This window comes from Muntiacus reevesi, chromosome 3, assembly GCF_963930625.1.
Source record: "Muntiacus reevesi chromosome 3, mMunRee1.1, whole genome shotgun sequence".
Taxonomy (NCBI): Eukaryota; Metazoa; Chordata; class Mammalia; order Artiodactyla; family Cervidae; genus Muntiacus; species Muntiacus reevesi.
The window spans coordinates 144,988,597-145,000,198 of record NC_089251.1 but is presented as its reverse complement, the minus strand read 5'-3'; the positions used below and the strand labels follow the sequence as shown (position 1 = coordinate 145,000,198).

General features: G+C 41.9%; 1 protein-coding gene across 1 annotated transcript in view; it reads left to right on the top strand.

Annotated features, from left to right (window-relative positions):
• The first annotated feature begins 1,370 nt into the window (after positions 1–1,370).
• The window catches only part of BMPR2 (bone morphogenetic protein receptor type 2), a 153,254-nt gene continuing 143,022 nt past the window's right edge, over positions 1,371–11,602 (top strand). The window contains exon 1 of the mRNA XM_065930809.1: positions 1,371–2,134. Within this exon, the coding sequence (XP_065786881.1) occupies positions 2,059–2,134 (76 nt within the window). The 5' untranslated portion in view covers positions 1,371–2,058. The remainder of the gene's footprint in view (positions 2,135–11,602) is intronic.

The window sequence follows — 11,602 nt, the reverse complement described above, 5'->3', positions numbered from 1 at the left end:
AGCAAGACCTGCACTTTCCCTTGGGTGCGTAGACTCGACCCTTCACTCTTCACCCTGAGACGCTACTCCTCACCGCAAATTTCCTTTCAAATGCCTTAGAGGCTTCCAAGGCTCCCAGCCTTTGTGAATAAAGGCCCACCCTCGAAGTGGAAACCTCGCTGCATAGAGAAATATGCACAGACAGCAGGACAGCGAACAGAATTGTAAAAGAATGAGTTCTTTCTAGCTTTGCATCCTTTTGAATGTTCAATATTCCTGTTAGCCAAGAAGGGTTCCGGTAATGGGTACTTGAGGGAAGCAGGCCACCGATTAGAGCAAAAAACATCAATACAGGGGTGGTCTTTCCAATTCCGGCTTTTGTTTGAGTCAGTGAGGGTAGCCCGAGGAGGCCAAAGTCTCTGGTTCTGGGAAAGGCGGGTCCGTCCCGATTCTTTGAGCGACGGAGAGGCAGGCGCCGGCCCCAAGAAACAAAGGGGGTAGTTCTGCCCCTCCAGGCTTTTACTCCAGGAGTCCCAAAGGACTCAGAGGCTAAATCACCGAGCTCGGAAGAGTTTGCCAAAGGTTGGACAATAGACGCGGCTGCCCTCTCTTAAGCACACAAATCCCACGCGTGCTCGTCTAGAAGGTATGTGAGCGTCAAGGAGAAAGGCCATTGCTGCCCATCGCGGGCGGCCAGCCCCGCCCTGCTCCCGGTGGCTGGGGGGAGACTCGCAGCGCGAGAGCCCGGGAGTCAGCCTCAGCAAGCCCGGGAGCGAGGGGCGGGGCCGGGCGGGGCCGCGAGCGCGCAGGCGCAGTGCGGGCCTCGTCGCGCCGCCGCCGCCGCCGCTGCCGCCGCCCGCGCTGCACCACAGGCCCGAGACAGACAGGGCCGGGAAGAGCTGGAGACGGAGGAGGAGGCGGAGGCGGAGGCGGCGGCGGAGGCGGGGCGACTCCGGTGACCGGGAGCGCCGCAGACTGGCAGCTGCGGCGACTCCCCCCTTTGTGTCTGGTCTGCTCGGAGCCTCTGGAAGTGCTTCCCGGAGGGGCGCGGCGTGTGTCGCCGCCTCGCTGCCCACCCCCCTCCCTAGCCACCTACATCCGCCCTCCCGCCGCCCCCCGCCCTCGGCCCGCGACACCCGAGCTCCGCCCGGAGCCTAGAGCTGCGGGAAAACGAGGCGGCGGCGGCGGTGGCGGCTTCCTCTGGGGAGGGGGTTGTGATTCGCTCACGGGAGCCCTTGAAGGGAGAAGACGAAGCTTTTACGGCGGAATTTACCTCAGGCAAGATGGAGCGGCAGCAATAAAAAAGAGAAAGAGCGAGGAGCGCACCCGGGAGGGCTAGGAAGGGCAGCCTGCCGACCCCTCCCCTCCCCCGCTTCCCACCGCCCCTCAGCCCTCCGGCCGGGACCTGCCCAACGCTCGCAGGATTGTTCCGCGAAGGCGTGAAGGCGGTGGGTTTGTCCATGGAGGCAGGCACCTTTTTCGATCCAGTCGAGGAGGAGGATTTGCTGTGCTCAAGACCGGAGTGAGGGAAGCACCGAAGCGAAACTTAAAAGGATTCTTGCCCCTCCGGAGCACAGGCGATGCGCCTCGGGTCGCCCGGCGCCGCCGCCGGCCGTCCGGCTTCGCCCTTCCCGGCAGTCGTGAACTTGTTCTGATCCTCGGCGCCCCTCGAATCCCCGCTGCCCACCCCTCGGCACCCTGGATATGTTTTCTCCCAGACCTGGATATTTCTTCGATATTGTGAAACTACGGGGGAAATAACCGCGGGGCTTTTTTTTTTTCCTCTCGTCTCCGTGCTTCTCCCCACGGACATGCCTTCAGTTTGGGGCGCCGAGGCACCCAGTCCTGGGCGAATGAACACCCCCAGCCGCGAGGGAGAGAAATGAAGGGAATTTGTGCAGCGGAATGAAAACTCTGCCGCTCGGTCCTCTCCTCTGCCATTTGTCCTTTCAAACTGCATTGTAATACGGGCAGGAGAAGTCCGACGAGAGCGAGGACTAGCCTCCCGGCCGCGTTTCTCCGCCCGTATTCACTTTCCTTCTTTCTCTTTCTCTGCTCTCCTTCTCGGCTGACCCAGGGATGACTTCGTCGCCGCGGCGGCCCCGGCGGGTGCCCTCGCTGCTGTGGACCGTCCTGCTGGTCAGCGCTGCGGCCGGTGAGTCGCCCCGGGTGGCGCGTCCGGGCCACTTCCCTGCAGCTGGCGGGGAGCGAGCCCGCAGAGGCCGAGGCCTGCGCTCGCCCTTAGCCGCGCGTCCCCTGACCGCCCCGGACCTGCGCGCCTGTCCCGGTCCTCCCGGAGAGCTAACCTTCCACGTTTTCGTGGAGTTTCAAATCCCCACACCTCGTATTCCCCACCCCCCACTCCCCCCACCGGGGCGGGGGGGGAGAAAGACACGTAGGGTGTGGTATCTTGACATTTTTAGCTGTGAGGTAATGCAGGGATTAAAAATAATATTTTAATCACCAGCTAACCGTGCCTATTAGGAGATCTTTGGGAACAGACCTGTAGATTTTTTTTTTTTAATATAAAGGAGCAGATTTGGCTGTAAGTAGAAAGGACATCCACTGTAGAACACACACTTGAAGCTTATTTTTAGATGTAGATCACTCTTTGAGAATCCCTGGTACTTTGATTATTCCAAAAGATGTTGAGGAAGGCAGAATTGAGAGATTCTTAGTACATTGTATACTACTGTTAATCGTTTTTAATCATTATTTTGTTTAGAAGTATATTAGTAATTTTGATCTTATCAGTCTGGACACTCATATTTTGTATACTTTTGGAATTACTTTTGGGCTTAGAAGTATTTTCGGTAAGTTTTCATTTAGTCATCTGGCTTTCTATTGGCTTTCCTGTCATTGAGGCAACTTTGACCTCACGTCCAGACTTCTAGGAGATTTGAGTCCTGAAAGTTCTTTTGACATTTTACTGAAGCTTAAAGGGAAATCCTTTCTTTAGGATATTTTGTTCTTAGTTCTCAGACACCTTTAGGAAAAAACCTCGTTTCGTTTACAGTTTCTTTTCAAGTCTTTTGGTGATTTGCTTTTAGAAATTTTAGGGAGTGAATTATGCATATAATTCTTAAGTTGCGTTTAGGATGGCCAGATAGATTATACATTTAAAAACGAATAGAGGACAACATAACACCTTTCCAGTTATTTTTTCTTAATAAGTATAATTTTCGCATTCAGTAAATTTCTCAATGCTGTGTTAGATACGGAGATTGCTTATTTCAATATAAAAACTGCATATTTTCACATTCAGTAAATTTCTCATTTCTTGTGTTAGATATGGAGATTTCATGTTTCCATTTGGAAAACACTGAAAAAAATTTTGAACTTTTGTGCTTTTGATATTGTTGATTGATGTCTACTATGTTTATGATAGTTTGTTAAAATAATATGAACTTCTGAATTTATTTTAACACTGATATTTTAATATTACTAATTATCAGAGTTCCTTTTGGGGAAAAGTGAATGATTTTTCTCTAGATTACTTTATATTGTGTTACCTCTTTAAATTCTCTAGTATTAATCCATGTGGTTGGTCCCTGTAAAATATGAAGACAGTAAAAAGTCTTAAGTTTAAGCAGTCATTCTAAGAGCAGAAATCTCAGAGCATACACTTTTCAGTGTTGGTTTATTCTTGACTTTTCTACAACACAGATTCTGACTTATAGTTGACAGAATTATCATTTTGTGATTAGAACTGATGAAAGTAAGAGAAAGATCAATTGACTTAAAAAAAAACAACACATGATTTCTGTTTGGTAAATGAAATATTAGAATAGTGATCCTTAAAGGGATAGATTAAAGTAATCACTGTTTAAAAGTGATTTTAGTCATCTTTTTTCTTCAGTATTACTAACTACCAGATGCTAAAATTTGTGAAGTTGGATTTCAGATCTGTGACAATAATAACAACAGTATTTACTGAGTGCTAGCTATGTGCCAGGAACTGTTCTAGTAGCCTTACATGTATTTTCTTATTTGATCCTCATGACAGTTCTTTACTCCAGGTTCAGTTATGCTCCTTTTATAGAGAGTGAAGTACTCTGTGCATCCCCATGGACTTTAGCCCACCAGGCTCCTCTGTCCATGAAATTCTCTAGGAAAGAAGACTGGAGTGGGTTGCCATGTCCTTCTCCAGGGCATCTTCCCCACCCAGGGATTGAACCGGGGTCTCCTGCATTGCAGGCAGATTCTTTACCATCTGAGCCATTTGGGAAGCCCGGAGTGAAGTACAGAGAATTTTAATAACTCACCACACAGTAAATTGTGGAGCTAAAATTACAACCTGCACCCTTACCTACCATGTTAATGAAGGCAACAACTTCTCAGTCTAACTGGGAACATGAGATAGAGTTAGTGTCTTCATATTAACCTTTGAAAAGAAGCCGGGACTCTTGACAGGATCTTAGTACCGCACTTCTTATGCAAATGTCATGGTTCTAAATGTGTAAAACTTTGCCTAGTGTTGGAGTGGTTAGTGCAGTTTCATTAAGTGTAAGGTAGCTACAGAGGGCCTGTGTGAATTTGGGATGTACAGATGCAATGCTGTAACTAGACAGGTGCACATGGTGCTGCTGAACAGGAAAATAATACTGGAAGATTGACATCACCTCCCTCTGTGGGGTCATGGATAAATCCTATTTCTTTTGGGTCCCTCTTTCCCACTTACTCTATCTAGTTCTTGGATCCTTAATTCTAAGAACAGTTGGTATGCAGAAATTAGAATTTATAGAAAATACATGCTTGTTTGGTTTCTAAATGAAGTCTTAGTTTTAATAAAAGGATGCGATATAATGTAATACCTATTTAAGAGTCAGCTTCTGTTAAAAATTTTTTTAAATGTAAGTTGCCAAGCTGTTCATTTAGGTTGTAATGGTTACAGATAACAGATAACAGATCTAACCCTGTGTCCTTCCCCACCGTATGCAGCCCATTGAGCAGACTCAGCTACTCTTTTTTTCTTCTAGTTCTTGTTTTCATCCTACTTGTCCTTCCTTTCATCTTTGTTGGTCTCGGAGGCCAGGGAGTCCGTGGTATTTTGAATGGTCTCATTTTTGGGATCCAAACCTGGAAGGTTCTCCGGGACCCAAAGGATTTCGGGAGTCCTCCATCCTTAATCCTTTCTCCTTATCTGGCTCAGTTGTGTCCATGGCTCAGTTGGCACCCAAGTTAGCTGATTCTGCCTCATCGGTGTCAGCTGATTCTTCCTGCATTTGAAATAGTTCACTTGACTAGGTTTCAGTTTAACATACATCTCTTCAGCAACACACACGTTGTCTACAAAAGCTATCACGGCATATGGGTTGTGGTGGAGGTGGTATTGTTGGAGTGGGTGTTGGTGTGTGTGTGTGTAGAATGTGGGGAGAGAGATGTTTATTCCAGCTTTACTACATTAAAGGCCAACTTTCTTAACAGTGAAAGAGAAAAAATTGATTATTGTTTTCTGATGGGTAAGTTTTAATTATAAAAGGTACAGAATGAAGTCACTGTAAATCAGTTAATTTTATAACTGGTCATTATCACTTTTAAAAAAAATATTGGAGTATAGTTGACTTACAGAGTTATGTTAATTTCTGATGTACAGCAAATTAATTCAGTTGTACATATTTCATATTCTTTCCCATTATGCTTTATTATAGAATATTGAATATAGTTTCCTGTGCTATACAGTTGGACCTTGTTGATTATTTATTTTATATATAGTAGTTTGTATCTGCTAATCCCAAACTCCTAATTTATCTCTCCCTCACTGCCTTTCTCTTTGGTCCTCTAAGTCTGTGAATCTGTTTCTGTTTTGTAAATAAATTCATTTGTATCCTATTTTAGATTCCACATACAAGTTATATCATATGGTATTTGTCTTTTTCTGACTTAAACCTCATTTAATATGATAATCTGTAGGTCCATCCATGTTTCTACAAATGGCATTATTTCATTTTTTTCTAGTAGTATTCCATTTGTGTATGTACCACGTCTTCTTTATCTATTAGTTTGTTGATGGACATTTAGGTTACTTCCATGTCTTGGCTATTGTAAATAGTGCTGCTATGATCATTGGGGTGCGTGTATCTCTTCAAATTATAGTTTGCTGTGGATATATGCCCAGGAATGGAATTGCTGGATCATATGGCAACTCTAGTTTTTTAAGGAACCGCCATATTGTTTCCATTAGTGGCTGCACCAATTTATATTCCCACCAGCAGTATAGGAGAGTTCCCTTTTCTCCACACACTTTCTAGCATTTCTTTTTTATGTTCTTTTTAGTGATGGCCATTTGACTGGTGTGAGATGATACCTTATTGTAGCTTTTGATTTGCATTTCTTTAGTAATTAGTAAAGTTGAACATCTTTTTATGTACCTATTGGCAATCTGTATGTTTGTTTAGGTCTTCTGTTCATTTTTTTATTTTTATTTTTTTGTTGGTTGTTTTTGAGTTACATGAACTGTTTATATATTTTGAAAATTAAGTCCTTATTGGTCATATAATTTGCAGATATTTTCTTCCAGTTCTTAGTTTGTCTTTTTATTTTGTTTATGGTTTTCTTTGCTGTACAAAAGCTTCTAAGTTTGATTAGATCCCATTTTTGCTTTTATTTATTTATTTATTTTTTGGCCTCAACATGTGGGATCTTCATTCCCTGACCAGGGATTGAACCCAACCAGGGATTGAACCTATATGCCCTGGAGTAGAAGTGCAGAGTCTTAACCCCTAGATTACCAGGGAAGTCCCTATTTTTGTTTTTATTTCTGTTGCCTTGGGGTGACTGACCTCAGAAAGCATTGTTAGGGTTTATGTCAGAGAATGTTTTGTGCATGTTCTCTTCTAGGAAGTTTATAGTGTCATATCTTATATTTAAGTCTTTAAGCCTTTTTTGAGGTTATTTTTGTGTAGTGTGAGGGAGTATTCTAACTACATTGGTTTACGTTCGGTTGTCTAGCTTTCCTAACACCACTTGCTGAAGAGACTGTCTTTTTCTCTGTTGTGTATTCTTGCCTCCTTGCTCAGAGATTAATGACTGTAGGTATGTGGGTTTATTTCTGGGCTCTCCTTCTGTTCTCTTGATCTATATGTCTGTTTTTGTGTCAGTACCATGCTGTTTTAATTACTGTAGCTTTATAGTATTGTTTGAAGTCTGGGAGGGTTATGCCTCCATTTTTTTTCTTTTCTTCAGGGTTACTTTGGCAATTCTGGGTCTTTTATTGTTCCTTATAAATTTTAGGATTATTATTTTTAGTTCTGTGAAAAATATAATGGGTAATTTGATAGGGATCTCATTAAGTCTATAGATTGCTTTAGGGTAGTGGCCATACCACTTATTTTGGTGCTTACTCATGTATTGTCTTGCTTTTGATGATTAGTTTTGTGTATTTGCCTTGTCCTCCTAGGACTTCCCTTGTGACTCAGCTGGTAAAGAATCCACCTGCAATGTGGGGAGACCTGGGTTCAATCCCTGAGTTGGGAAGATCCCCTGGACATGGGACAGGCTACCCACTCCAGTATTCTGTCCTGGAGAATTCCATGAACTGTATAGTCTATGGGATTGCAAAGAGTCCGACACAGTTGAGCAACTTTGACTTCACTTCACTTCACTTGTCCTCCTAATTGATAATTGCCTCTAGAGGACAGGGTTCATATCTTGTTTTGTAATATAGGCACATACAAGAATTTAAGAGTTACTTAATGAATTAATAATAAAAAAGAATTCTAAAATTGCTCAATACAGCAGATTATGTATTAGTAACTTGTTCTTTCTTTGTCTCAGGCCTTTTAACTACAAAATAGTTTAAATGGTGTACTAGGAAGAGTACTGTCTTGAGTTAAGGAGACTTGCATTCTGTGTGATTCTGGATAAATGGATTATTTAACATAGTATTCTCAGTTGCAGTATTACGGAGTTGGACAAGATTATGTTTGAAATGCAGATTCCTGGACACCAGCCCAGACCCACTTAATATTGAGTGGCATTGAGTGACATTGAGTTTAAGAATCTGCATTTTAAACAGATTTCCCCCAAGTAAAATTTATATACCTTTAAAGTTTGAGAACTACTGAATCTAAGATTTTTTTCTGAGATTTCGCTTTATTTATTTTCTTACTTTTTGTGCCAGTTGTAAGCTGTTTTGGACCTTCTAATCAGTCAGTACTGATAACCAAACCTTTCTTATTTTTATGCTCTCAGTAACTACCCAAAACCTTTTTCTTAAAATTTGCACAATTTTTTAAAATTGATTATTCTTAGTCTTAAGGATGTTATTTAATTAAGTGTTTTACTCACCTCGTATTATGTTGTGTTTATTTAGTTTGTACTTTTATTTGGACCATTTTATTTTCCTTTTCCTTCTGCCAAAAAGGAAGAAAGAAGTGGTTGTTTATCTAGTAAATTTAGGTGAAAACTGTTGATGAAGTTTAGAAAAAAGAACTAGTGCTAAGTTAAACTAGAATATATTTATATAACATTGTTTTGGTTTCAGTTACAAATTAGTAATACATGGAGACCTCCAGGTGGATAAATTGCATATATTAAATTTCTGTCTACCAAAGAAGAAATATTTGATTGATATCTTCTGGAAGAAAATAAGTATAGGTGAATATGAATAAAACATATACGGTATCTAGAAATTCATGGGATTTGACCGTCTTGCATAGCACTTAAACATGCCAAAGAGGCTCATATTAACAAAGTATTTGCCCCCTCTAGTTAAATAATCTAAATAGTTTTTTAATTGCTTTCTAGAAGGTGACTTTGGTAGATTTGAGTGCAATAGACTTAACTTGACTTTGGTTTTTTTTTGAACTTTTGTTTTGTCTGTGAGGTGGCTATGACAGCTAAGATGACAACAATACATATATATGTAGTCTATGTAAGGTTAGAAATAAGCCTGTAAATAAATGATATGAACATTTTGGAATACATTACCTCATCAGGAATACTAGAACATAACATTCATTGTTTGCTCTTAATTGCAATACAGTAATTGTTTGACCAGAAGTGTTTTGTGTTGGACCCAGTTTCTATTTCAATATGCACTTATGGGAGCAGCTAGAAAGGTATGGGGACATTTATAGGACAGATAATAGGACTTTTGGAAGGAGAACTAAAATGTCCAGCTAACAAATATTTATTAGTGCTTCCTTCGTGCATAGTTCTTTTCTAAATGTTGGTGGATTCAAAGAAAAATAAGAAACGCTCTTTCCTTCTCCCAACTGTCTCATGCCATAACCTATATCACTTTATGAAAGGGAATTCAATCCCATGCTGTTGGAAGCAAGGGTAGGTATTTTGCTATCTTGTAAACCCTTTAGCGTTGTATTATTTTCTCTCTCTGCCTATCTTTCAGGATGAGAAATTCCTGTAGATATTCTCCAATACAGGAGAAGAGACTGTGTTCTTGTGTGTCTTCTAGATGATCCACACTTTAAAATTTTTCTTTGGTGAGTTTGCACCCTGCAGAATCTTAGCTTCCCAACCACTGAAAACTCAGAATCCTAACCACTGGACCGCCAGAGAACTCTCCTTTTATATATCTGTCTTCTCTGTTTATCTTCTTAAAGAAAGAGCAGTGAACACATCTTGATTTCCCTATCCTTAACTCTTTACTTGCCCTCCTGACCCCACACTGTATGTTAGGTGAGCAGTGACTTCCTAATTGCCAAATCCAGTCACTTTTCAGTCTTGTTCTCTTTGACTTTTTTACTGAATATGGTAGTTTAATCACTCTTTCCTTGAAACTCTCCTCTTTTGACTAGTGACTTTCCTTTTCCTCTATTCTATATCTTCTCCACCTTCACTTCCCCTTCTAAATGGTTGTGTGCGTGTGTGTATGTGTGTGTTTTAAATCTCCCTTAGATTGTCTTGAGTATACTTTTCTCTTATTGCTACTTCTGTCCCTTGTTGATTTTCTCTTATTGCTCCTCCTCTCCCAGGCTTTAATTATCCCTGAAAAGAGATGATGTCTAAATTAAATAGGTAACCAGAATTGGAAACTAGAAAGACTTGAATTCCTTCTTAGTGGTATTGTTGACTGTTCACTTTGTTTTATTTATTTATTTGGCTGCACCAGGTCTTAGTTGTGGCATACTCGATCTCCAGTGATCATTACAGCATGCAGGACCTTTAATTTTGACATGTGAACTCTTTAATTGCAGCATGTGGGATCTAGGTCCCTGATCAGGGATCAGACTGGGACCTCCTGCATTGGGTGTGTGGAGTCTTAGCCACTGGACCACGAGGGTGGTCCCTGGCTGTTTACTCTGGCACATCACCTCTTTCGGTCTCAATATCCTCACTTTTGGGGGCTTCCCTGGTGGCTCAGATGGTAAAGAATCTGCCTCTAACGCAGGAGACCTGGGTTCAATCCCTAGGTTGGGATGATCCCCTGAAGAAGGAAATGTCTGCATTCTCCAGTATTCTTAAGAGAGATCCGTGAATAGAGAAGTCTGGCGGGCTATAGTCCATGGGGTCACAGAGTCTACAGAACTGAGGGACTAACACTTTCACTTTCATCCTCACTTGTAGAGTGAGGAGGTTGGCCTCTTTACTTAGAACACTTCTGCTTACCGTATGAGAAAAGCCAGTGTTATGCTTAGTTACTAGTAAGTGCGTAGCACTTTCTTTGAATTACACATTTGGTTATTACGGAGTATATGGTGCTTTTAGGTTAGGGGAAACGAGTATTCTGAAATTGTGAAGGTACTACTTTGAAGAAAATATAAATTTTTTGAAGATGCATTTTGTATCTTGACTGTGTTGAATTAAGACCACAAAAGTGTAAAGAAGGTCTCTAGGGAATTCACTGGTGGTCCAGTGGTTAGGACTCTGCCTTAAAAGCTGAGGGCAGGGGTTCAATCTCTTGTCTAGGAACTAAGATCCACAAGCTGTGTGGCACCAAAAAAATAGTCTATAACTAAAGAGTGCTTTTTGTTTATTTCTGACTGCACTGGGTTTTGGCTGCTGCGTGCATCTGTCTAGCTGCGGCGTGTGGTGTGGGCTCCACGTGGTGGTGGCTTCTCTTGCCGTGGAGGACAGGCTTTAGGGCAGCGGGCTTCATTCAGTGCTTGCAATTCCTGGGCTCAGTTGCTGCTCCCAGGCTCTGGAGCACAGACTCAGTGGTTGTGGCACATGGCCTTAGTGGCTTCGACGCTTGTAGGATCTTCCTGGACCAGGGATCAAACCTCTGTCTCCCGCGTTGGCGGGTGGATTTTTTTTTTCACCAATGAGCCACGAGGGAAACTGCAAAGAGTGCTTTTTAAATAGTTGAAATCTTAGAATTTTAGAGTTGGAAAAACCTTAGAGTAAACTTTAAATAGGTAGAAGTTTAATTAAGAAGGTTAGACTTCTCTACAGTCTTGACTTTCATTTTAATTTTAAAATAAATTATGTCAAGGTCAATTTTGGCTCAGCCTTTATCCAGTTATCATACATGCTAAATTAGTAATATTTAATTAATACCATTTTAATTTTAGGTTAGTAAGTTGTTTCTAGCAGGTTTATTGGATATAATTCCTGTACCATATGATTCACCCATTTGATGTGTATAGTTTAGTTCTTTCGGGTAGTGGTGTTCGGTCACCCAGTCGTGTCCAACTCTTTGTGACCCCATGGACTGTAG